Source organism: Talpa occidentalis, unplaced genomic scaffold (genome assembly GCF_014898055.3).
Source record: "Talpa occidentalis isolate TD23 unplaced genomic scaffold, MPIMG_talOcc4v2.1 talOcc4.10, whole genome shotgun sequence".
In the NCBI taxonomy this organism is placed as follows: domain Eukaryota; kingdom Metazoa; phylum Chordata; class Mammalia; order Eulipotyphla; family Talpidae; genus Talpa; species Talpa occidentalis.
In genome coordinates, this window is record NW_023600993.1 from 100,453,959 (window position 1) to 100,480,698 (window position 26,740).

Sequence of the window (26,740 nt, forward strand, 5' to 3'; positions counted from 1 at the left end):
CAGGGTGGTTCATTATAAACTTTCCAGAAGGTAAATTATGTGCCAGTGCCAGGGACACAGAGCAAACCAGTCTAATAAGTCTCTGCCTTCAAGAGGTTTTATTCTAGAAAGGAGACAAGATGTAGTTTTTAAAAGCTGTTTCATTAAAAAAACATAGAAACAAGGTCATTATAGTGCAATTAAAAAAAAAGTTAAATAGGGTGTTGGAGGGAGAGTGATGAGCTGGGGCTGCCTTAAACGGGGGAGCGAGGGGTTCAGGAAGACGTCTCAGAGGTGATGGCTTTGGAGTTGAAACCCAAAAAAAGCGAGGGGGTAGTTGGGGAGCCCTGGGAGGCAGGAGCAAGCCAGGCAGAAAAGAAAGCAAGTGCAAAGGCCCTGCGGCCAAACAGAAGGTGGTGAGCTCAGCAATGACATCAGCAGAGCTGGAGGAGCATAAGGAGGTGGAGGCAGGGAAGGCTGGACCAGGGAGGTGGGCCAGGCTGAAGAGAAGGATGGTGGAGTCCCCAGACCACATACCTCAAAGTCCTGATACTGCTCCTCGGCCAGGGACTTCTTCGCCACTACCAGCACCCGCAGTCCTTCCCGGGCCATGTTCCCACACTGCAGAGCAACCACAGTCAGCAGAGCCCTCCGCTGAGGACTAAGCCCTCTGAGAGCATGTGGCAGCCAGCTGGCCAGAGCACCTCATTCCTCGAGTAAACCTCAAAGGGGAGGCAGCCCCAGGGCAGCCTGAGGGCCACCACCACCCATATGTGGGCTTCCCTGGCTGGTTCATGTGCACCCCACAACTTATGTCAACGTGGTGAGAGTACAGGCCTGGATTTCTGCACACTAAGAAAACCAAGCCTCTGAGTACACCAGCCACTGATAGTGGGCAAGCTGCTGTTTCCATGTTCTCCCAGTTAACAGCAGAGACAGTCCCGCTACCTGCCATGTGCCCAGGTTTCCTGCCAGCCCCTGTGGCATCTGGGTTCACAGCATCTAACTGGAAATATATCACTGGGTGGACAATGTGAATCCCACCCAAGTTAAGAGACAAAACAAAATGGCCTGAAAAACTTGAGAATTCCTTCCTCCCCACTGCAGCTGACTCCTTGGGCCACCAGGGATAGGATGGGCAGGCTCTCACGTGGCCCCTGGGAGCCCCCCTTTCCTGGTGCCCACACCTGGTGTCACCCCCTCAAGCATGCAGGGGATCTAGCGACTTGTTCCCAAGGAGCAGAATGTCAGGAGTGAGGGAAGGTCACTGATGAGTCAGGAACTCTTTCTGCTCCCCCAGCTGCTCCCTCACAAGCCAGCACCACCCTGTAAGCTGCTGATGAGACACCCACAGGGTGAGCACACCGGGCAGCCTCCAGCCGGGAGCTGACGAGAAGCTGAATCCACCCACAACTCCTGAGTGAGTGTGGAGGTGGGTCCTGCCCCAGCTGAGCCTTCAGACCAGACCACAGCCCTTGCCAATTCCCCGGCCAAGGCTGGGCCCAGCTAAGCTGAGAAATAAATTGTGTTGTTCTACATCACTAAGTTTTGGGGTGAGCGGTTACCAATAAGGAATTTACCGAGAGAGAGAGGCAGCCCCCAGAACATACATCCAAGGCCCAGACTTCACCCCCAATCACGCTTACCTCCTCCTCCAGCCAGTCATTGTATTGCACGATGCCAGCCATGACCACATCTGCGCCCTTCATGTAAAAGGTGATTTCTCCAGTGGTTTCATCCTGGGGGAGTGGGAGGGGCAGGAACACCAGCTTTAAGGCCCGGTGCCCACTTTCCATGGGGCAGAGGGTGTCAAAAGTGAACTCAGCAGATGCCAATGTTTGTTCACTTGGCCAAAGATAAAAAGCAGGGGGGAGGGATGTGCACTTTGGGGCAAGGGCCACAGAAAATAAGAGAAAACTCAAAGCATCTGGAAAACTATGAAACGATGAACGCAAGATCAAAAGGATTTAGGAGCTCTGTCCCTAACGCGACTGCCGCTCCGCGAGGAATGGACCCGCGTACAAGCTCATTTTGTATAAACACGGGGGCCTAACGGAAACAGCAAATCTTAGCCACCTGACAGGCATGCAACAGGGGTTCTTCACCTTGGCACCAGAACTGCCCGCCATGGGGGTGGCGCATGTACAGCAAGACCTTTGTGGCTCCTCCCCGCCAGATGCCAGCGGCCCCCCACCCGGGAACCACCAAAATGTCTCAACGCTAACACGGGCCCCTGGGGAGCACACTGCCTCGGTTGAGAGCCACTGATCGGGATGACCCCAGACCCTGTGTCCACCCAAGGACTCAGCTAGAGACCTGACCCCCAGCTCAGCAGGTCACCTGGTGTGGGTGAAGGACTGGGGCACCTGCTCCCGCCTGTGTGTGTTTGGACAAGTGGCTTCTTTTCTCTAACACTGTTTCCTCGCCTGTGAAACGGGGATGCTGATGGCTCTCCTGCGTAGGCTGTGGGCCTTCAAGGAGACCAACCACAGCAGGCAGGCAGCTCAAGGCACAAAGGAAGGGCTGGGGGTCATCCACCATGCTCTCGGGAGCCCCGTCACGCTGGTGAGAGCAAGGCCTGCTCCAGGGGCTCTGCCCCCCAGGGGCGTGTGGCAAAGTGTTGGTGCCACAACTGGGGGGCTCCTAGCACCTAGTGGATAGAGGCCAGGGGTGCAGGCAGATACCCCACAATGCGCAGAATGACCCCACAGCCAAGAGGAATCCAGCAGCCAAGTGTCCGAGGCTGAGGGACCGGCTTTGAGGATGGAGAGTCAGTGGCTGCTTCTCCCCCATAACTCCTTCCCCCATGAGCCCTGTCACGGGGAGGCAGGAGCCATCGCTACCTCGTGGCTACCGTCACTACCCCAGGAGCCCAGAGTAAACCCCACTCTTCATAACCAAAGCCCAATCAGTAATAGCTCCCTCTTTTAAAACAACACTCGCACGCCCTGCCTTTGCTGCCAGCCTCGTAGAAGGGTGTGCCCACTCACAGACGCCCGCCGGCCACCTCCGGTCAGCTGCGTCTGCAGAGCACCGGGCGGCACGTCGACTCCTCACCCCCCAGCTGCCCACTGAGGTCTACACTGGGGCCAAACACAGCGGTGGGGGCTGCTGGAGCACCCGAGCTTTCTTCTTTCCTCTCCCCTGCGCCAAAGCACCGCTTAGGAAACAACACCCCCTCCCAGCTTCCTCTCCTGCTCCAGGGGCTCATGGGGGCTTGGACATCGTGTCCAATATAAATACAGCATCAACTGTCTCCTCCCATTAGTCATTTCCTCCCCCAAGTTCATCACAAGGTTACTTCGTTCCCATGTGATGGTGAGATTGCACCGTGGAGCGCACAGAGGGCCGGCCCGTGGCATCGTTTGCGGCCTCATCTTTTTCCACTGTGGTCTCGTTCTGGCACCTGTTCAAAGGCCTCTTTTATTCAAACAACGACAAGCGGGTGATCTACACCAGCTACCCCCCTTCAGCTCCGCACGTGGGAAGGGTAGGTGGGGCCGTGCAACGTGGGGCACACAACCCAGCCAGACGTCCCAGGGCCTCCTCACAGACCAGCCCACTGCCACACCAGAGTGGCCTCGCCAGCCTGCTGCTCCTTAGACAGGTGCACGCCAAGACCAGACCTTGCTCTGTGAGTGGGAGTCGCCGCCCAGCACCGCGCGAGGGTACACGTCACACGTGTTTACAAGGGCTGCAGAAACAGGCAAGAGCAAGCCGTCACGTCACCGGTCCGCAAGCCCAGTGGAGGGATGGCCGTACGCCTGGAAACTGGATGGCTATTCTCAAATAACAGTGAGCATGTAGGAACACACGAGGAGAGAAGCTTTCAGACCCGACACAACAGACTTTGGGGCTAAGGGTTCTCTGCTAGGCCAAGGGCCTGGTCTCCACCCGCAGGGGCCAGCAGCACACACCCCAGAATGTCCCCAGGCATCTTCATTGTCCCCTGGGAGAGCTGGGGGGACCTCAGAGCCAGGGGGCACAGGAGCCCAGGGCCCTGGAGGCCCACCTCCACCTGTCCACACCAAAACTCAAGAGGCAGACCAACCAGGAAACAAGTTACTGAAACAACGGGCCTCCACCCGACAGCCTGGCCGAGACGGATGCCCACGGATTTATTTTGAGAGGCAAGAAATGAAAAACCACCTAAGTACCCCCAGAAGAATATTTAATTAATGGGGTTTGTCAACAAACCACCACGCATACATTCAGATCATAAAAATCACACTTTGACAGCAGGAGGACACCCCGTCTCCAGCCCAGTGGCGGGCAGGGGAGCTAAAGAAGCTGGGAATGGAGCTCAATGCCAATAAAAATGTATGTGGACATTTACACTCACACAGGCTTAGCAAAGAACTGAAGGGCCATCCTCAGAAAAGGGAAGGGGGCTGACTGTGAGAGGTGAAAACAGAGGGGACACTCGGGCCTGTCCTGACATCGTCATCTGGTCTGACCATCTTCTGTGAACAGTGACTTGTCGCTACAACCCGGGAAGGGGTGTCCGGTTTGAAACACTGAGCGACCTGCCCACCCTCCAGCCCCCAGGCCTCCTGGCACAGGCCCCGTCCTCACTGTGGGCTCGGGGCGAGGGTGGGAAGGACAGTCCTTCACCGCTAATGGGAGCCGAGGCCTCGGGTCACTGACGGGACGGGAGACCACGGAATGTGTGGTGATGATTCAACCTGCAGTGACTTCAGCAGAGCCATGGCCCTAGAGTTGAAAAAATATCAAGGCTGGCACAAAATCACAGTCATTCCCTAGGAGATAAGGACTCTCATTCTCCAGGAAACAACCACCCACAGGATTCTCGCTGTGGCTTCCAGGCCACGGATGTTCCTGACATCAGATGTGTACTCACGATACGGTCTCCAAGCCAGGGCCAGGCCCGGCGCAGCCTGCGGGGAAGGGCAGCAGCCGTGTGGGGGAGAGAGCTCCTGCCCTGAGGCTGCCGGGGCCACCGTCCTGTCGTGTCTGCAAGCACCTCCTGGCATCAGCACAGAACAATCCCGACGTGTGACACTGCCAGAGTAAGCTCACGCCCGGCCCATCAGAACCAGCTCTGGGAGCTCTTTCTGGCTCTGCCCAGGACAGGGGAGAAGGCAGCTTCTTGTGGATGGTGCCAGTGGTGCCCCGCACCGGCTCCTGCTACTCATGTCCTGTGGGACCCTCGCCACTGAATAGGGGCTGGACCAGGACTCGCTTCTAGTAAGTCAGACAAAAGTGAGGGAGGTCGTTCTGCACTGGGCTGCCAAAGATGCCCGTCTTGCTCCCTCCGAGGAAGCCAGTGACGTGGGAGCTGACCCCACGTCAGCAGGGGCCTGCGTGGCCATGACCGAGGGGCTCCGGCCAGCAGCCAGCTGAGAACTGAGGCCCTTCCAACAACCACAAGGCGTGGGTCCTGCCAACAACACTGACCTGTCTGGAAATGGACCCTCCGCAGCTGAACCTTGGATGACCACAGCCTGGGGGCGCCCAGGGCCTCACTCGGCCACACCTAGCCTCCTGCCCACGCAGCTATTAGTGTTGTGAGCCACTAAGTGTGGGGAAGTCTGCTACGTGGCAACACATTGTTAGCACCCCAACATTGCTAGGGTGCTATATATGGCATTCAAGACAGCCATCTCAGAACACCCCAGCACCCAGGTCCTAGAGTAAAGAATGTGAATTTGGGAGCCAGACAGCCTGGAAGGGAATCCTAGCTCCCCATTTTCTACCTGTGTGAACTAGGGGAGATTTCTTAGCCTCTATCCCTCAATTTTCTTCTCTGTCAAGTGCTAATTATCATGGTACCTACCTCAGTGGCTTATGGTGAGAATTAAATGAGTCAATTTATGCAAGTTATTTAGAACACACAGCAACTAGTTAAATGTTACCCACCGTCATGGGTACTGTCCTCACTGCTGCTGCTAGTAACACCATTAACTACTCCTCTAAGTACTAACACTACTGTTACCACCATTACCAATTTACTAGACCAGAATCTACTACTCTTTGATCTCTAAGGCATGACACCCTTGGGGAGATCAGGGTGGAGGGGATGCTCATTTGCTTTTAAAAAAACAAAGACAAAAAGCAAAACCATTTCCAAAGATTCTCATAATCTGAAGCAGCATTTCCTCCAGCCAAACCAAACATTGGAAAGAACCTTTAAAAGACAGGGGACCCATCCCACTGCCCAACAGGGCTGGGTTGGGGCTAGTAATCTGCATTTTCCAAGCACCCTGAAAATTCTGGTGATCAGCTAGAGTTGAACAAAGAGGGGTGTCAGCACAGGGGCAGGTCAGATCTCTGGGAGTGAAAGAGCCAACAGGAAAGGCAGATACTAATCCAGACTCCAGACTGGCAAAATTTAGTAAGTCTGACACTCTTAAATATTGGTGAGGATGTGGGAAAACCGTGGGACCAAGATAAAACTGGCACTCTCCGGTCAAGTTAAAGAGGAGTCCAGCCCACAACCAGACAGACAGACACATGTGCACAGACGAGGCTGATGTCAATCACAGGGAGCTGCCCGAGAGCCTAGGGAGAGGCCTGGCCCCGCCGCCACAGCCTGGCCACCGAGAGGGAGCTCAAACCCAAGTCACACTAAGACCCCACCTCACAACCACTGGGAAGACCACAATTTCTAGAAAACGGAAAAGAACTGGTGAGGGATGGGAAAAGTGGGAACCTTTATACATTGCTGGTGGGAAGGGAAAATTGTGCATCCTTGCAGAAAGCAATTTGGAAGTTCCTCGTCAAGTTGAAGGACAGAATTACCCAGCAAATGGGTAAGTGCCCAGCAAGTCCACTCCTAGGTTTATATGTAAAAGAACTGAAAGCGGGTACTCAAATCTCCACATACAAATAGTTCACAGCAGCACTATTCACAGTAACTGAGAGACGGAAACAACCCAAATGTCCATTTATGGATGAGGGCTATGGAACAGTATTCGGCCATAAAAAGGAACGCAGCCTGAGACAAGCTACAATGTGAATGAACCTTGAAAACATAATGCAAAGAGCCAGATAAAAAAGAGCAACGGATGGGCCTCCCCAGTGGTGCAGCGGTTGAGCGCTGCCTCTGCAGCTCCGGTTCGATCCCCGGCCACCAGGTGAGGGTCCCACATGGTGCGCAGGCCTCTCCTGCCGCCCGCTGCTCCCCTCAGCAGTGTACTCTGTCAGTCTGCCTGTTCTGTCCCCCGCTCTGGCTCTGGTGAATTCTCTCACCCTCCCGCGCTTCTAACTGTACCCAATGCTTGTATAAATAAATAAATCTTTAAAAATAAATAAATAAATTTCAAAAAAATAAAAAAGAGCAATGGTGCATGATGCCATCTGTGCAAGTTTCCCAGGATGGGTCAATCCACAGAGCGACCCAGGGGAAGGAAGGGGTTAGTGACTATAGAGTGTACAAGGTTTCCTTTGAGGGACTAGAAGGTTTTGAGACTTGACAGCATAGCATCGTGACTGTACTAACATGTCACTGGAAGAAAGACTTAGATGTGGTTCATTTACATCCTGTGACTTACCCCACCATAAAAGTACAGTCAATTTAGCAAGAAAATGCAGTGAGAAATGTATTATTGCCAGGAAATGCCCCATCTTCGTTCACTAGACCCTCACTCTAGACCCTCCACTCAGCTAGGAGCTGACCAGCTAAGCAAGTTCTGTGCAGCTGATGAGCCAATCTTCTTTCTGCTTGGAACTATACGCCCTTGCTTGGAGGACAGACGCCATAATAAAGAGGGTGGGACAGGGTAAGAAGGAATGTCAAGCCCGGGACACAGCATCCTCGGGGAGGGCACGGCTGGCCGAGTTGAATCACACACGGGAAACAGCTCACCCTCACGATGATGCCCATGCGCTTGCTTTCGTAGGTGAAAGGGAAGATCTGTAAGATGGTGAAGTTCAGGATCTGGTCGCCAGGGGTCCTCAGCTGCATGGAAGACTGGTCTCGGCCCACCAGGGTCAGGCCCACGCTTTCGGTCCACTGTACCAGGGCCACCTAAATGCAACACAGGGTGGGAGGTCAGATACACAGTCATGAACCCAGTTCACAGGTCGAGCAAAAATCACAGAGGTGAGGGGGGAGCACAGACAGGTGAAGCTCGAGCACCACGTGACCCGGGCCGGACCTAGGACATCCCCTCTTGGGGCTGCAGGGACTCCTGCTCTCACAGCTGACCCTACAAGAAGCAGGCTGCCTTCTCCTCCCAGCCCAAGCCTGAGCCATGGCAGAGAGGACCGCCAAGATCCAGAGCAACCCCACACCACGGATCACCCCAGAAGTATCCACCCCAAACTGCAGATGTTGGGAAGGGGGAGCCAGAGGCTGGGGGGTGTCACCTGCAGGAACACAAATGTCTGCAACAGCACCCCGTAGGCAGCCTCACCCTCCCAGGGACACAGGGCCATGTCTGGGGACATTTTCAGTTGTCACAATGGAGAGCCGAGTGCAGGTGGCATTGAGTGGGTAGAGTCAAGGGGTGCTACTGAACATCCCACAGTGCACAGAACAACCCCCCAACATGAATCACCCTGCCCCAAAGACCAGTCCTGCAGAGGCTGAGAATTCTGGCCAAAGCTTACAGGTCTGGGGTGCTGATTCCCACAGTTATGAGCCCTGAGGGGCTCTTTCATCCCACCTAGACACCCACCGACATCTAACCCGGGTTTTTCAGGGATGAAAATGGGGCAACCCTGGATAGGGGTGGAAGGAGGGGGGCACACAGCTGTGTTCGAGACAGGAATGGAGACAAGGAGGCGAAGAACAAGCAGAAAGATATCAGCAAGGCAGTCAGCTGTGCAGGGAGGTCACCACCGAAGGACCTCACTTGCCATACGGCCCAGTGCAGGTGACCACTGACGGTGTCCTCTTGGGAGAGAAATTCTCTGGGCTGGATCTAAGCAGTCGCTGGAAATTGAGTCACTGACACTCACCGGGACAGGAGAAGACAGCACAGCACCCCCTCCACACTCAGGGAGGGGCCCTGAAACCCACACACACTTGAAGAGCGAAATTTCAGAGCTCCCGGCACAGAAGGCCCGTGAGGCAGCAAATTGAGAAGACCCTGCTTTCTGTTACAGACGCCCCTGAACACAGGCAGTGCCCTGGAGGGGAAGCGGAACACAGCGTCCAAGAGTGTCCAGGACCGCCTGGCTCACGGCAGCAACACCTGACATAAAACCTCACAGGTAGGATTCCAGGCCCAGCCATGTCCGCGTGGGAGCCAGTGGGGATGCAGAGGCAGCATGGCTTTCTGAAAGGATCCCTGGACCCCGAATTAGCCTGCTTTCTGTCACCAGGGCTCTTTCCATCACTAGATCAGTATCCTGCAGCATGGACATCTTTTGCAAGAGCTAAGAAAGCTGGCCAGTAAAATATTAATAGTGGTAACACCCAGTTACGTTAGTGAATCGATTGTGGTTTACTTTTTTCTTTTCTATCTCTATTTTCATGAATTCTACCATAAACATGAAGCAAGTGGGCAGTCAAAAATAATAAAGATGGGTCTCCCTGGTGGCGCAAGGGGTTAACACGCAACCTATGAAGCTATCTGCAGCCTCTGCAGCACAAGAGTTCATTCCCCAGCCAGGGAGCAACCCACGTGGCGCAGCAGACCTCTCCTGACTCGCCCGCTGCTCCCCTCAGCAGTGTATTTCAGTCAATCTGCCTGTTCTGTTCCCCACGCTGTCTCTCTCACCCCCCACCACCTCTGGCCTGTGCCCCAGATCTGGTATTCATAAATAAATAGATCTTTAAATAATAATAATAAAAAAGATGTGGGGGAATATAGATGCCAGTAAGGTAACATGAACCTCTGCAAAGACAACGAAGGCCAAAGAAAATGCCTCTTTTATTTTTACTGTTACTCAGAATCTTAAAAAAAAAAAAAAAGGCCATATCTGAATCCTAGTACAGTTAATGGACAGAAGCAATCAAGGGCTACTCTGAGAAAAAAGGAACCGAGCAGCACAAAGCAGTCCGAGAGAGGTTTACGCTCCTGGAAAGCCTCTGTGCAGCCCTAAGACAAATGCATCACAGCCTGGTGGGAGCAGAGCGTGGGAAGGCGCGTGACCCCTGTGCACGCAGCAGAAGGAGCTCAGGGGCAACATGCCCATCGCATGCCTGCATCGGACACATGTGCAAATCCGCCAAACTGCCAGAGCTGCTGGTTCCCAGTCCCTAAGTGCCCAGAACGTGGTCCTCTCTCACCACTGCCAGCCAGGGACGAGCTCCTCCCGTTCCCACCGGGAGAGCAAGACCAGACTAACCCTGGCGAAGAAATGGCAAAAAGCCAGAAAAGGCTGCAGCTCCTCGGGCTCAAGTCTGCACAGACCAGCAGGACCGTCCGTGCCTACCCCCTCTCTGCACACAGCTCCCACCTCACAATTCGGCCCGGGGTCACCCCATTTTCATCCCTGAAAAGCCAAGAGCACATGTCCATGGTTGTGGGTGAGGTGGGCTTCTGTGCTAGAGCTGTTCCAGAACATGGCACAGCCCCGAGAGCGCCTCCCCAGATGCAGTCCCTCGCCTGAAAAATAAAAAGGAGGAGGTGGTGACTGGCCCAGGGAAGAGAGGCCCCTTCTGAAACTTCATTTCTGAACTTGGGCAAAGAGCCTCACTTTGCTAGCCCCTCCCCCCAAGCCCTTAGCCACTGGTCTATGGACATTGTCAGGTGAGTCTGGAAGGATCTTTGAAATACTTCATATGTGCAGAGAAGTAACCCTTCCTTAAAATGAACTGAAAAAATAATGTGGAGTCCACTGGTGAAAGAGTAAAATTGTTTAAAAGAAAAACAACACCCAGGAGACCCTCTGGCCACTGATGTCACTAGCCTTAAAGCCTTACAACCGCTCCTCCACGCAACCATGCCCCCCCCACAGCCTCCCCGAGGTGGCTGCCATCTTGCCTAACATGGACTCCGCGGTGCTGAGTCCGCTCAAAACACCTGCCGAATTAATGACCCAGGCACATGGTCGCTGCAAATGTTCATAAATGTCTAAAAATCAGACATTACCCAAATTCCAATAACACAAGAACAGTTCAACACCTCCAGGTACGCGCACTTACTGCAGTTCTGTCACTTTTTAAAATAATGTTCAAGAAAGTTGGGAAAGAAGCATCACAAAATATTGAGTGAAGAGACAAAAGTCCTACCTATAGATTAAAATTTCCACGTTTTGTGAGAACAGGATTTGAGCACTACCTAGAAGGCAGACCACAGTGAGAACCCACATGGCACATGCTGGGATGGCTCGTGATGCCCCTACCCATGACAGGTTGGCAAAGACCCTGCCCTCCTGCAGTACCACTGGCAACGGACACCGGTGCAGCCCCTTGAGAGGACGGTCTGGCAACTCCCCCACGCAGTTTCGGACCACCCAGCAGCCCCACCAGGACGAAAGTCTGTGTCCTCTGAGCAAAACTATGTCCAGAGCAGCATTAGCCACAATAGCAAAACCACAAAACCAGAAATAACCCCAAGGCCCATGGGCTGATCGATACCAATGTCCCAGCATTCATGCATCAGAGGAACGAGACACTGATCCATAATCCATCTCCTAAGTGTCTGCCAAGTGAAAGCGGCCAGGCAGAGAAGGCCACAGACTGTGCGTTTCCATTCCTCAGAAGTGTCCAGAACAGGCCAATCTACTATCTAGAGAGACAGTGGACTGACAGGGCTGATGTGTGGGGGGTATCTCAGGGAACATGGACATGGAATCCTTTTTAGGGTCATTAAAACATCCCAAGATTGATCATGTAATGGTTGCATAATCTCCAAGTACATTAAATAAATCCACTAGTCGAGTATCGGAAATGGGCAGACTGTACAGTATGTGGATTCTGTCTTAACTGCTGCTAAGGAGGGGGAGGGGAGAGATGTGGTTTAAAAGGAAAGTGCCCCGGGGGCATCAGCCTTCAGAATTACTAACAAGTTCTCTTACTCTTCCCTGATTCAGAAGTGTCTCAAGTTCAACACCGCTCCTTGCCGGGGAACACCAGGCCCCAGCACTGACCTTGACCACTGCGCTGTGCACAGTCCCGCCAGCGCAGGGGTACATCTGCTATGGGCGCCAGGGGTGGGGCTCACCTCGTCGGGGCTGGACGCCTGGTACACGCGGCAGGAGTCCTCGTACTGCTTCTCGGCCTCCGCCTGGTCGGTCACACCGTTGGACTCGTACACAGGGGTGACGTTGTGGCAGAGCGCGATGGCCTTCACCGCCTCGTGCACGCGGCTGCTCATGGTCCGCCGGACTTTGGTGGTGAGCGTGGGGCCCTTCTGGGCAGGGGGTTCCTGCGGCTGCGGGAAGGAGAAGTCAAGAGGAAATGATCAGTGCCTGGAAGCATGTGGACCACGGGAGGAACAGCACACTCGGTGGGGCAGGTGTGGCTACAGGCATGTGGCCACCAGCAGAAGGGCAGCCAGAGAGGCGAGCTTCACGCCTGGCTAAAAACACAACTGACTACAGAGACACAAACGTGACAAGGTGGGGGACTTGGGGGACTCTGTGAACAGGTGACTGTCTTCCTCTGGGTGGTGTCAGAGGCCCCACACTGAATGTCACCCTGGGATGTGAAGGGTCAGGGCTTCCCCACCTGGGTGTGAAGTTGGGGCAGAGCATTCTCTTTTGGGGGGCTGCTGTCCTGGACACCTGGGGTATTTACCAGCATCCCTGGTCTCCACCCATTAGATGCCAGAGGCACCCCCAGTTGTAACAAGAGACCAAAAATTCTCCAGATGTTACCAAAGTTCTCCCCGGTCTAAAAGCACTGTTCTAAATGTATGCTTCTTGGTTTAACACAGAAGGCAGCAGACAGGGATCAAGTCTCAGCACTACCACCTCGCAAGCCTGAGTTCAATCCCCGGCCAGGGAGCTGACCCACAGGGCAGAGCAGACCTCTCCTGTCTCTTCCTCTGCCCCCCTCAGCAGTGTATTTCAGTAGATCTACCTGTTCTGCTCCCTGCTCTGTCTCTGGTGAATCCTCTCACCGCCACCCCACCTCTGGCCTACACCCCAGTTCTTCTACACAAAACTAAATACTTTAAAACAAAAACAAAACAGAAGGCAGCAGGGATAACTGATGCTCTCGGGGGTAACAGCCACCAGTAACAAACCCTCAGGGCAGGGCGAGGGAGGCATGTGAGGACAATGGAACAAACCCTGACCTCAGGCCTCCTCCCAGCAACCCCCACCTCTCAACACAGGCTGAGCCTCTGCGAGGCCAGTCACAGCATGGGGAAAATGATTTCAAGCAACACAGAAGAGAGAGTACTGAAGGGTAAGAAATCTGGGCTTTATTCTCGGATGGGGGGCTGGCCGTGTGACCTTGAGCAAGTCACGTCTGCTTTCGGAGCCTCAGTTTCCTGTACATGAGAAGAGCAGGCCAGGGGGTGAGGGGTGTCCAGCCATGCTCCACACCGACCAGCAGGAACCTCTCAACATGGCCACACACGGGGGGCGGGTCTCCGTTCCCATCCATGGTGCACATCAGGAGCCACTGGCCTTCTTTTGAAGAAAGGTATGTTCAGATGCCTTTCCACAGCCACGGGGCCAGCTGGTCAGCTGCTGCCCACCTCTCCCAGCTCATCTTCCTCCTCACTCTGCTCTAGCCAGGCCTGTGATTTGACCACTGCCAAGCTCCGTCCTGCCTCAGGGCCTTTGCACTTGCAGCATCTTAAGCCTGAAAATGAAGACACGCTCCATCCCGTAGTTCAACTCTCAGTTCAAATGTTGCCTCCTCAAAGAGGACTGAGCCCCCAAATTCCTGTTACTCTCTCTGAGCCCCCAATTCTTGTTACCCTGCTTGTCCTCACCCCGGGGAGCCACATGTCCACATCACCCTCTGTTGCTGTCCCCGGTCTCTAAAATCAGCCTGTTCACCTGATGCTTCTGACAGACTGTGAGATGCTGCCCTCCTCGCACCGGGGACCGTGCCCGCGGGTACTAGGTCCCTGCTGCGCGAATGAACACGTCAACAACCCCTTATGCCTAAGGTGACAGTCAAATGCACACATTAACATCCTCTTATTCCTAAGGTGATGGTGGAGAGGCCTTGCTTGACATGAGAATTTTTTTCACTTCCAGGGAGAAGCAAGCATCAAGGTGACCAACACCAGTTCCAGCTTTGAAACCCGCTTGGGACAAAGGCCTTCCTGCAGCGTCACCGCCCGCAGGGAGCCGCGTCCCGGAAGCCAGAGAGGTTTATGGACTGGCTGGATGCGACATTCCATTAAAAACACATCCTACCGCAGCAGAGGGGCCGCGGGAACACATGGCAGCCCAAAATGGAGAACAGATGGGTCCGGAGAAGCCAGAAAATGACTTTCATTTAATTTTTTTAATACTATTTTTAGCAGTGGCATCAGCCTCCTCGGGTAATTAGACAATTACTAAATTATTCTGGTCACGCAGGCACACACGCTGCTCCAGCTTCCTGCTCTGTTAACCTCTGGTGTCAAGAGGACACGGGTTTCACTTCCAGGCCAAAGGGCACTGCATGGTAACAATAATTAGAGTAATGAATCAGAACTACAGTTTAAATGAATCATTACTGGCCAAGTGCTTTTAATTAAGAAGAATTCAGCTCTAAACTTATAACGAAGACTAAAGATTTACAGAAAGCATCCCCGCTGCAGAGGCTAAATCAAGAACTTTCTTTCCTAAGTTCTGTAATTTATGTTCTAGCTATGGGGGCACGTCTTCGTTTCTCTCCACATTCCTCGGCACCTGGATCACATTATTATTTCACGGTAGGGGCAATAACAAGACCTTTGACAAAGTAATTGCTTCGGCTGGCAAGTTTTAGCAACACTGGGTCCGAAGGAAAGGCCGAGTGAAGGATCCTTCGCCAACTTCGGGATTTACAAGCGCTCTGCCTTCATGTCCACGGCGGCCTGGGAATTCCACCCCCGCTGTCTATGTGGGTAACACAGGGTGGGGGTGGCACGTTCCAGGTGACCCCCGGTGAGACAAGCCCAGGGCAAGGCCAAGGGAGAAGCACAGATCGCCCTGACGTCCAGGCCAGGGCACCCTCTGACAACAAATCCCAAAACAAGGGCATCAGATGTCACAGGTGCCTCTGCGTTCACTGTCCTCTCAAATGACTGAGATCCTCCCCACTGATGCTAAAACGCTCTCTTGTAATTTTCAAATCAAAGGCTCCTCCACTCACCAAACGGGGGTCCTCATTATCACGAAGGCCCAGGTAATAACAAGGGGCTCGGCCAGCACCAACGTCAGGCCCGGCTGCAAACGTCCTCGCATTCCCCATATGGAAGAGTTTCACATTGGACAGTGTTTATCTGCAGCCTCCTCCCCATAGGCCCTTTAACCTGCACACATTTCTTCTTACTTAAAAAATACCAGGGAAAAATCAAAACAGATGTGCTGTCCACAGAAGCAGGTCATGGCTCTCTGCCCCCGGGTAAAAGCGCTGGTCTCCGACTGCGAGAGCGCGAGCGCCCCGTGAGGTCAGAAGCTGGGAGAGGCACCAGGGACTCTGCACACAAAGGCCCCGGGCTGGGGCTCATACAGGGTGTCCGCACCCTGCAGGACATGTGTGACATCCCCACCAAGAAACACGACGCTGTGGAAATCCATGGCAGGGATGTCTCCCAGGGGGAACCCCAGTACATATTAGAGGGGAATTGATACAAAAATGAAATGCTGAGTCACCATGAGCTCAATTTTCCTCTTAAATGCAATTCAAAGCTCACCACATGCCCCCCCACCTTTCATTCACGGCTATCAAGGGTGGGCTGCACCCCATCCGCAGCCATAGCCTCTACGTATGCCGGATGCCGCTGTCTCCTTTCAGAACATTGTAATCAACCCCAAAAGCAGTCCTGTGTCTACCCGAGTCCCACCGGCTCCACGTGCTATTGATTTCTGCAGCGAGAGACCCCAGGCCTTTCATAAGCAAACCTATTGAGCCCAAACCATGCTTTTCATGGATGACAGGTGCAGAACAAGAGCAGAATCCCTGGGTATCAGGCCCCGGTACATGTCTTCTGTTTCGTGTTTGTTCTTAAACATCACCAGATATGCTAAGAGGCCACGGCAGAACCCCACAGAAGATTAGAACATGCACCAGTAATATCCTTCTATAAAAAAAGATTGGTTTTGAAAAAAAAAATAGGAGCTGTGAAGCTGTAAATCATCTCTGATAAATTTCTCACAAGCGTGCCAGGCTGAACACGGACGAGAACTGAAGCCCATGAGTAACATCATAATTAGCCCATTAATTCCTGTTACTCTGCCCCATAACCAGGGGACAGGAAAAAATAAACATGCTCATAAACATGGAGTGAAACCATCCACAGTAAGTTCACTTTCTGGTACCAGTTACTGGACAATTTCCTCTCAGGTTATTGCCAATATCCATTAGTACTTCAGTACAGCAGATTAGCCCCAGGGCTGAGGAAGGAAGAGGAAAAAAAACCTCAGCTGCCATTTTATTCAAAATACAAGGGACTGGTGGATGCCACAGGTTTGGGGGTGAAACCGGGAGTGAGGGGGAGTAGCTACTAATGGGTATGGATGGGGTCTCTTTTGGGGACGATGAAGATAAAATTGATAGTGGTGATGGGCCTCCTCGCTGGCGCAGCGGTTGAGCGCTGCAGAGCTGTCCACAGCCTCTGCAGCACGGGTTCGATTCCCAGCAGGTTCAGTATCCCAGGGAGATACCCACATGGTGCGCAGACCTCTTCTGTCTCACTGGCTGCTCCTCTCAGCAATGCTTTCGGGCCATCTGCCTGTTCTGCTCCCCACTCTGTCTCTGGTGAATCCTCTTACCCTCCCACACTCTGGCCTGTAACCCAGCTCTTGCATAAATAACTAAATCTTTAAAAAAAAAAAAAATTGATAGGGCCTCCCCTGGTGGCACAGGTGGTTGAGCTCAGCGCTGTGAAGCTGTCCGCAGCCTCTGCAGCACCAGTTCAATCCCGGCTGGCCGGCAAGGGTCCCACATGGTGCAGCAGACCTCTCCTGTCTCACCCGCTGCTCCCCTCAGCAGTGTATTTCATCATTCTGCCTGTTCTGTTCCCCACTCTGTCTCTGGTGAGTTCTCTCACCCTCCCGCACATCTGGCCTGTACCCTGGTTCTTGTATAAATAAATAAATCTTTAAAAAAAATTGGTAGTAATGATGGTTACACAACTCTGAATACACTAAAAACCACTGAATTATTCACTTTGAAAGTCGAATCATATAGCACTGAATCAATCTTAACATAGGTGTTGATAAATGTAATGATGTACACTGTGCACCTGTAACACTTGTAATCACAGGGAACGACATAGAAGAATGGGGCACTGAAGCAGAGAGTTTTACCTGGGTGTAAATGCTAAACATGTGGCTCTGGACTTCATCCATGGAGTCGAGGCCATAGGCCACGGTGCCCAGATGCAGCCGCTTGAAAACCATCTCATTCTGCGTAAGCGTCCCTGAAACACACAGCAGATCAGCTGGGTCCACATCCTTAAACTGTGTTACTATTAAATGTGATGGCAGCTGGTTTTTTTTTGTTTTTTTTTTTTTTTTTTTGAGAGTTTACTGCATGCCGGCCGGCATGGACATCTGTGGTGCTTTGTCTGCCTGGAATCCAGTCCCCTCCCCTTCGAAGAGGACATCCTGGTTTCCCCGCGTACATTGGAGCCCTCATTCCCTGGCATGAGAGATGTCAATCAGGGCGCCTGGCTAGTTCCATTGGCCCAGAGGGTGACACACGACATACACTAGGGCCAATCAGATTCCATCTGAGTAGATCTTGGAGGGAAGGTGAGCGGAGTCACAGAACCCTGTCCCCACTCCTCACCCCCAGGGCTCCTGAATTGACAGAGCCGAACTCTGTCCTCATCCCTCTCCTTCCTGAAACCTAGTCTCTCTCCACTTGGTGACCTACCCGGGGTTCTTTGCAAGACTCCTTTTCCCGCATGGTCACTCAGAGGCAGAGATGAAGTTAAAACCTAGGTCCCCCCACTTCCCAATCCTTGCTCTTGACTATGATTAAATTATAGAGCAGCATTTTGGGGTGTGGACTCAGACTGAGTTCAAAGCCTGAAGCTCTCTGCACTTCTCTTCCTCCTCTGTAAAATGAGGATAAAAATACTCCCAAGGTGGGTGTCCCTGGTGGTGCAGGGGTTCAAGTCAGAGCTATCAAGCTCTCTCCAGTCACTGCAGCATGAGTTCCATCCCCGGCCAAGGAGCTGACCCACAAGGCACAGCAGACCTCTCCTGTCTCCCCGCTGCTCCCCTCAGCAGTGTATTTCAGTCAGTCTGCCTGTTCTGCTCCCCACTGTCTCAGGTGAATCCTCTCACCCCTTGCACCTCTGGCCTGCACCCCAGTTCTTGTATGCATAAACAAATATGTCTTTAAAAAATACTCCCAAGGTACCTAATAAATTAGGGTAAAGGTAAACTGAGGAACACACATAAACACCCAGAACAGCACCTTACGTGTAAAGAGCATTACATAAGGCTTTGCTGCTGTCATCGCCACCAATAGTCGATCGTCCCCAACAGGTGAAGAAAATAATATTGAGAAGGAAACAGCTCACCTGTCTTGTCCGTGAGCAGGTAGGAAATCCTCCCCAGCTGCTCAGGAATGGTGCTGGAACGAACCACTGTCCCCGGGATTTTTGAGTCCCTGCGGATCACCCAGCTGTACACGATCTTGCCCATGTCCAAGTTCACACGCAAGCTAGTCGGGGAGCCAGAGCAAGCAGGTTAATGGGACACACGCAAGACTCCTGTGAGCACAAGGACCCCACGCCTCCTGCTGGAGCAGGCACAGCCTGAAGCCAGATTGCAGGAGCCGGCGCCTGGCGTGGCCGGCTGTGTTCTCGGAGCACTTCTGCTCTGGGCTGCAAGTCACTTAAAATACTGAAAGATCAGTTGTTGTAGCCTTACTTTTATATTAATGATTCTCTAGGCCAACAGATTTTTCATATTTGTTCATATTTCCACTGCAGCAAAGCAGACATGAGAATTTACTGCAGAGAGTAGTTCAAGAAAGGATGGGGCAGGAGGAATGTGCCCCACCTGGGACGTCCCAGAGCGTGGCTCCCCCAGCTGACCCCGACCACCCTTGGTCATCATGCTACAAAGCGACCAGCTCCTTCTTGAAGACACAAAACCACGGTCTTTCAATGAGTAAAAGGAAGAACGTTCACGACCCAGCGAGGCCCACCTGATGGGGATGATGTTGGAAAATAGGAGGAGGAAGCGGATGATCTGCAGGTACCAGCGGCCAGCAAAGTGCTGCAGGGCCACCATCACCAGGGACACCACCACCAGGGCGCCAAAGAGGATCTTCGTGAGGCAGTTCACCTCCAGGTCAAACAGGCCGATCTGGGGACAGTGCACAGAGGGGCTGGCCATGAGGGGGCGTGGCCACGCCCACCAGGAGAACAGCTGCTCCCCACGCACACCCCACCTGGCACAGGCAGTGGACTCATCGGTCCCGGGTCCTGGCTTGAGAACATGGGCTGACGTTCCTAACAGCCACCCCAGGGGCCTCAAGGAATTCTGATCTCACATCGGATTAAATGACCCAAGGTTCAGAGTTGCATGCACAGCGGGTTCTTGGTGCATTTGGGGGTGCCGCCTGGCATAGCCCCCACCATCCCACCGGGCAGCAGTGACATGACGTGTGCCCAGCACGCTGCATGCGGGCTCAGTACCAGCTGCGAGTAAGGGGCACATGCCATAGCAGGGCCTGAGCTGTAGGTGCTGTGTTAATGACGTCATGGTTCTAATGACTACACATTTCCACATGTCTTCAAAAATGCTTCTAACTAGCACATCAAACCCAACACTGCCCCCGGCCCGGGCTGAGCCTCCAACATCAGAGGACGTTACAGTTTTCACGGTGGCTGTCACGGTGGCAAGGACGACTGTCAAGTGACCTTACTAACGAGGGTGAGCACCCTACAAACCCCTGATTTGACAGGCCACAGATCCCACTCTGTGCTGGGGGTGGGAGCACAAGGCTGGGCTGCCCCTTCCTCACAGTAGGGCCTGAGCAGAGCTGGCACCGTGGGGCCATCTCTAGTCCAGGAGACCAGGCTTAGAAGCCCAGCACTCACAGCTGGTGCAAGGGCACAGGGCATGGACAACAGCCAGTGCCAGGAGCCTTAGCTTCGAGGCTCTGAAGACTGCAGGTGTGGCTGTGTGTGTGCACGGGCATGGGGGACTATATATATATGTGTGTACATGCTCATAGGAACACACGAGCACGTGCATACGCATGTACATGTGGAAAGACGGCACGTGAGGGGCTACTGCCAGGTGCTCAAGCTTTAACCCACCCACCTGGCTCAAGCTTTAACCCACCCACACTGTCATCAGCCCACATCAGGCCAGGGTCCTGTCCAGGCCAGGCAGCCAAGGCGGCTCACACACCTTGCTTCGAGGATTTGATGTATTCATCACGCTGCGGAGCTCTCTGCCAGTGTAAAGGACAACCCCCACCACGGTACCTAGGAGGAGAAGACAGAGGAATAGTAACACGGACAGGTGGGTCTGCAAACGGGGGCGCCCGACTCCCCTGAGAGCCGGCTTGCTAAACCCCACCCCGAAAGAGTCAGGAAGATGAGCCACTGGCCACGGGAGGCTCTTTAATGGCAATGACAGTGACGTGCGACACAGTCCCGTCGCCACCAGCCACACAAGGCCAGCGGCGCTGGGGGGACAGCGGAGGTACAGGATGTCCCCATTACTGTGAAAGTTCTATGGTCAATGCTGCTCTGTGGGGTCCAGCCTCTAAGAGCAAAAGATGCCAGCGAGGGGCCGGCTGTCCTTTGTGCCGCTGTTCTCAGAGGCTTCCCGAGGGGCCGAGAACATGCCCATCTTCACGAACCCTTGTGGAAACGTGAGTCTGCCCTTCCTACTAGAGCCCATTCTTCCTGCTGAGTCTGATGCCTTTCAGATTCTGCGTCCAACTGGAACATTTGGGGAGATCTTTGCGAAGTACTTCTCTTCTCCCTCCTCACTGTCGCCCCCCCCTCACCAAAATGAATGACATGGCTCCTTCTGAAAGCAATTTACAGAAGCAATATAGAGGCTGCTTGATATTAGATAAGATGCCAAACCCAGAGAGTCGTCACAGAAATGCAAAATGGCCCAAAATAGCTGCTCTCTATCAGATTAACAAAAATTCAGAAGAGTGACAACATGCAGTGTCAGCCAAGAGGCGGGGAAAGGCACGCTGTCATACACGCTGTCATACACGCTGTCATACCCACTGCCGCCTGGAGGGGGGCGGACAAGCCTGTTTTTTGCAGGGGTGGGGGATACTGGCATTATTCATCAAACATTTACAAAGGAAACATTTAGCACAGTGGGGAGAACATCAAGGAGAACAAGGAGGAGAGCTGGGATAAATCCAGCAGCGGAAGAGGCACGCAGGAGCCTGGGGAGGCCCCGGGAACACCCACCGCCTGGACAGCGGTGGAGAAAGAAGCGCGAGGCCCCTGCCCAGACACCACTGGTCAGGGGGTCTGCAAAAATTCAGGGAGGTGCAGACCCCGCCTGGGACAGTGCCCAGTTCCCAGAGTGCCAGGACTGTGTCTCCCCAGGAGCCCCCAGGAGAACGCAGTGAGCCCCCATAATGCACGCAGATCCCCCCCTCACAGGGAGCTGACGGTGTCCCAGCAGATGGAGGCCGGGAGGCTGGCTCCCGAGCAGATGGCAGGCTCCGGCGGCCACGGGCTGGCACCATGGCAGATGGCCGGAAGGCGGAAGCCCAGCTGGACTGAGCTTGAGGCGGCCTCGCAGCCACTCCTCTCACTCCCGCTGGGTCTTGAGCCCTGATGCCCAGGGTTTGAGGCCATCTCAGTAACAGAGCCCCCAAGGCAGGGTTTCTCCTGTTGGCTTCTGCCACCTGGAGGCCTTCAAATGCTCCCACACTTTCCCCCAACACCTCCCTGGGTGGTGCCCCCAGGAGATCTGAACTCCAGGTGAGACCAGGTGAGACGGCACCAGCCGCAGCCCAGAGGCAAGCTGCTGGGTCTGCAAAGGAAGAGCCCGACAGGTTTTGGATGAATTGCTGGCTTTTAAACACAAGAACTTCCACATTAAAAAAAAAAAAAAAAAAAAATGGAGTTTCTGGTTTCCCCTGGATACCCGAGATGGGGTAACACTGCGTCCCCATTCCTCAGTCTTACGAGCAGGTTCTCTCAGCAACTCACTGCTGCCCATGGAGCCTCTGCAGCCCCTGGCCTCTGGCCCCAGGTCCTGAGTGGTCACCTCTGTCTCTGGTGAATCGTCTCACCCCCCACCACCTCGGCCCACACCCCAGCTCTTGTATGCATAAATAAATCTTTAAAAAACAAAACAAAGTCCCCACATTCCACACCACCTTAGTGAGTTAAGCCCCAGGGGCTCCCACCCTTGGCTGTGCCGGGAGTCCAGTACCAGCAGGGCCGGGCTGGCAGCCCCAGGGACACACCCTCCGGCCAGGGCATCCAGGCCAGCCCAGTTCTGGTACAGATTAGGATGTCAATCTGCAGCAGCAATTAAGGGCTATTCCCAGAGTGGACAGAGCCGAGCTGTCCACAGGCCAGGCCGCTGGGCCCCTGGCGTCTGTAAGTGTCCAAGGGGCAATCAATGCCGGTGTCATTTCGGGGCGCGGGGAGGGGACAGGAACAAGTGGGGAACACCATTTGACCGAGGGCTAATTTTCCCAACTGACAGATGATTATTCTAATTACACAGAGAATTTTCTTTCCTTTTCAAATTGCTACCATATTCCTCAGAGGGCGCTTACCCGACGCGATGACCGTGCCGGCCCAGAGCGCGTTCTCGATGCTCAGGCTCTCGCTGATGGAGGGGTCGCTGTCCTCCTGGAAGACACCAAACAGACACTCGCTTATCCACCAAGGTTTGGGGGAATGCACAGGCGGTTTCTAGCCTGCCCTTCCTGGGAGAGCAGAGGACCATGGTCACAGACAAAGGCTCCTGGGACAGTCACCCCAGCAAGACACCGGGAAAGCGGCTTTGTGATCTAAGCGGCGCAGGCTCCACTGCTGAAAGCAAGCTTCAGAGGCGGCGCTGAAACGGGAGGCGCCCTGGCTGGCCGGAAAGGGCAGAGAGATCATCTCACTGGGGTTCTATAAATCCATGGTCCTATTATAATTGCTGAAATAATTTCAATCCAAATGTCATTTCTCTTCTGAAAGCTCGGGAAGTGGCTTAAAAACCCTCTGGCCATGGCAGACGGGGCTGACACAGGTAACAACAGCAGAGACAGCCTCTGCTTTCACACTTCATTCACCATTAAGACAAGGCTGGGCTCCGGCACACAGGTAAGGCAAGGTGTCTGGCCCTACAGGACAGCCCTGCTGCATCCACCTGGCTGAGGAGCCACAGGCAGCCTCCTGCTGGGTTCAGCAACCTCCCCCACTCCCCGCCACCCGACACACACAGCATCCTCCTGACCAGGACCCACACCACCCTCCCAGGCCAGAGTCCAGGTCATGCCAAGCTTGCTCACCCTGGTAAACGTCCCCACGAAGTTGTGAATGTCGATATTTGGCTCTTCAGCATAGACGTACGATCGAATCTGAAGAAGATCCTGTGAGACAAGAGGGGACATTTTGGAGTTAAAACAGAGTCAGTTTACGATTAAAGCAATTTCAGGAGGCAACCACTGTTTTCCAGAAGCAACTGTGTCATCCAAACAAGCTCAAAATCACAAGGCAGGCGGAGAGCGAGGACCAACTTCCACTGGGGGCTGTGCACCAAGAAGACACCCTGAGAGGCTCAGATCCCTGCGGATCGGGGTACCCAGCATTTTCCCAAATGGTGGGGTGCCTCTGCTACTCTGGCTGCAGACAGCCCCCGGTTCTAGGCACCTTCTCTGTGCAAGGCCCCTGCGGGGACAGGGAGGGCAGCAAGCGAATGCAGGTAGTGTCAGGAGAGCAACTGTCAACAGAAGTTCACGACTACACAGCATCATGTGTCCAGAAAAGTAAAGAAGCAGGAGAGTGTTGATGAGGATGTGGAGAAACTGGAGAGCCACTGGCTTAAAAGTAACTCGTGATGATGGTCCTGTCTCACTTCTTGTTTGCGGTCAGGTCAGCACCCCCAGAACAGACCTTCTCTGGCCCTTCTCCCTCGTGAACGGCGAAGAGCAGCGTCCCGTGGCCACGAGCACCAGCAGGCGTCAGCCTTCGGGCCATGGGTGGCTGTGGGCACGCTGCAACCTAGTGGCTTCTGTTTAAACTGACTCTGGCTCCCTCCGTCTCACTGCACAAACTGTGATGTGAGTGAGGTGGGGCGGTGGGCAAGGCTGGGTGGGGCTGTGGAGCCCCTGCTGCTTCCAGCTTCCTGGCCACCCCGTTCCCCAGGGCCCTTGTGGTGCAGTTTCACACCCTGGACACACAGCAGGGAGCACAGGCTGTGGAAGACACCACCTCGGAGCCAGTGGGGTATGAAAGCCAGGAGGGGGCAGCCTGAAACACCTCCCAACAAGGAGACCTGAGCATCTCAGAGTGCGCGCTGGCGAGGCCCAGCAGGGCAGATGCCAGTTACCACTATTCCCGCGGAGGGCAAGGCCAGGGCAAATGGCAGAGAGGCGGTGGGCAGGGGGAGAGGATCAGGCACAGATGTCGGGGCCCAGGCAGAGAGACAGATGTCATGGGGCTTGAAGGTGACAGCCAGGCCCAGCTGGCTCTCAGCGAGAAGAGAAAGCTTTGGAGGCTTTGGCAGGGGTGCTGAGCTCCAGCTTCACATTAATTTTTCTGCAAGGCACCCCTGCAACCGAGGCAAAATGGTGCAACTGGGAAACAATGATGTAGCTTTCTCTTTGTGGCCTGAATTTACAGACACAAGTTATGGACACAGCCTGAGCAGAAGAGGCAAACAGCCTTGAGCTGAGCAACAAGGCTGGCAGGAGACTGAGAACACAGAGGATGGGGCTTCCCAGAGGCAAGGCCACCAAGAGTTCAAAACTGCAGCGATCTGAAGGTCACCTCACGTATAGAGTATCCTGGGACCAGCCCATGAGCTTTGGCCAAGTCCATGTTCCTTTGCCCCTAACCTGCTTTTCAGCTCATAGCATTTAACTCCTTTATTCTCAACCTTGGTCCCCAAAACTCTGTACCCTCATTTCCTTTGTGAATCAGGGCAGCAGATTTGGATTTATGTCCTGCCTCCTTGCCACTCAATTCGCAAACAGCTGATTCCTCACAGACCTGCTGTCCTACCTCATCTGTGCATGTGGGATAGAGACTCCATTGTTCAGTAACACCTGGCTGTGGTTTCTTAGGGTTCTGAGAATGTCCCCCACCCTGGCCACATTACTTGGAACAACAAGCGCTCAGTCTCTCCAAGCCCCCATACTACCCCCCTCACCCCGCCCCACCCCACTTCAACCTGCCACCCCACGTCTGGCCCCTGAGCATCTAAGTTTGAGAGTCCTGCTCTGAGCCCGCTGAGCTTCTGCAGGGACAGCTACTCACAGAGGCAGTGGGGAGCCTCTGCGTGCAGGCCACAGGGAGTCGCAGCTTCCAGTCTGTCTCCCCGTCCAGCTGGTCCGTCCGCAGGAAGCAGGACCCTAGGGAGGAAGGTGGGCATGTGCTGTCCACGCGCCGGCAATGCAGGATGCCCCAGGCTGCTGTGTGCAGTTCCTGCCCTCATCCTCCTAAAAAACAGCCCTTCACTGGCCAGTGAGCAAAAGGGAAGATAAATACCCGGTGATTTCCCACTTTCTCCATCTGCTCTGGGATCAGAAAGCTCTGGATTCAAATCCTCGCTCACTCACTCACTCTTGCTAAGCCTCAGTGTTCCCGTCTGTAAAATGGGGAGAAACGCAGACCTCAGGAACTCGCTGGAAGGAGTCAGAGGGATGAGCAGACCCAGCACGAGGGCTGGCACGGGGGAGTCCACTCTGGGCAGGGGTCACAGGCACCTTCTGGGGAACCGGACAGCCTGGGTTCCTCAGGTTAAGCTAAATGCAGCCCCAAGAGGAAAAACCACAGCTCCACTGGTGTGCTCCCCCAGCTGTGACTCTGCACTGTCTCTGCAACAATCTAAACCACTTACCTATGTTGTTGGTGAGCACCAACAACATATTTTTTACAAGACTGCTCGACCCAAAAAGATGTTTTTGTTCGCCTCATGGCTCCAAAATGATCATCTACTTCTGTTACATTTTCAAATGATTATTTTGCCAAATTACCACTGAAAGGTTAATGGCTATTTTCAAAATTGATCCCAGATGTTTACCGTTTTTTTCTGACGTCCTCAGGAAGATCATGTCAGCAGGGACCCGCTGGTTCTGGGTTATGAAGAAGAAGACTGTTAGCGTGCATGACCGTGTGCGGGACTTCCGCCCCCCACTGGCCCCTGGGGGGGACCCCCCCGAAACCCACAGCCTCCTTCAAGAGTCTGCCTTGGTTCAAGACAGACTCGGCAACTGATTCTGTTGTGAATCTGACAAACCCTGCGCTCTGCTGTTCCTTTACTAATTCCTTGTTGAAATCTTATCTGGGAAAGAGGCTCCTTCCCCCTCCCGCTTTTTTCCTTGCAAGTTCAACCATTGCCTCCTGAAATTCCAGCCCGGGACCCAGGGCCCAAGCCACTGCCGGGCTGCCTGTCTCGCAGGCAGCCTGCTGAAACCGAAGACTGACACAGACAGCTCAGGCTTCTGCTTCTACCAATTTTCCAGTTTGATGTTTGGCTTCCAGTGGGATTTGAATAAGGAAGTCAAGTAGCAGGAGGCAACAAAAGCCATTCTCAAAAAGAAAGAGGAGCCAGGGCCGCCCGG

General features: G+C 53.9%; 1 protein-coding gene across 3 annotated transcripts in view; it reads right to left on the minus strand.

Annotated features, from left to right (window-relative positions):
• ATP9A (ATPase phospholipid transporting 9A (putative)) overlaps positions 1-26,740 on the minus strand; it is an 82,544-nt gene that overhangs the window by 12,836 nt on the left and 42,968 nt on the right. For all 3 annotated transcript variants that reach the window (XM_037500548.2, XM_037500532.1, XM_037500541.2), the window contains exons 6-17: positions 26,200-26,251; positions 25,434-25,528; positions 23,465-23,545; positions 22,739-22,814; positions 20,374-20,450; positions 19,160-19,320; positions 18,528-18,670; positions 17,302-17,414; positions 12,060-12,269; positions 7,808-7,969; positions 1,626-1,718; positions 517-600 (exon numbers count right to left, since the gene is read on the minus strand). In XM_037500548.2, the coding sequence (XP_037356445.1) occupies positions 517-600; positions 1,626-1,718; positions 7,808-7,969; positions 12,060-12,269; positions 17,302-17,414; positions 18,528-18,670; positions 19,160-19,320; positions 20,374-20,450; positions 22,739-22,814; positions 23,465-23,545; positions 25,434-25,528; positions 26,200-26,251 (1,347 nt within the window). The remainder of the gene's footprint in view (positions 1-516; positions 601-1,625; positions 1,719-7,807; positions 7,970-12,059; positions 12,270-17,301; positions 17,415-18,527; positions 18,671-19,159; positions 19,321-20,373; positions 20,451-22,738; positions 22,815-23,464; positions 23,546-25,433; positions 25,529-26,199; positions 26,252-26,740) is intronic.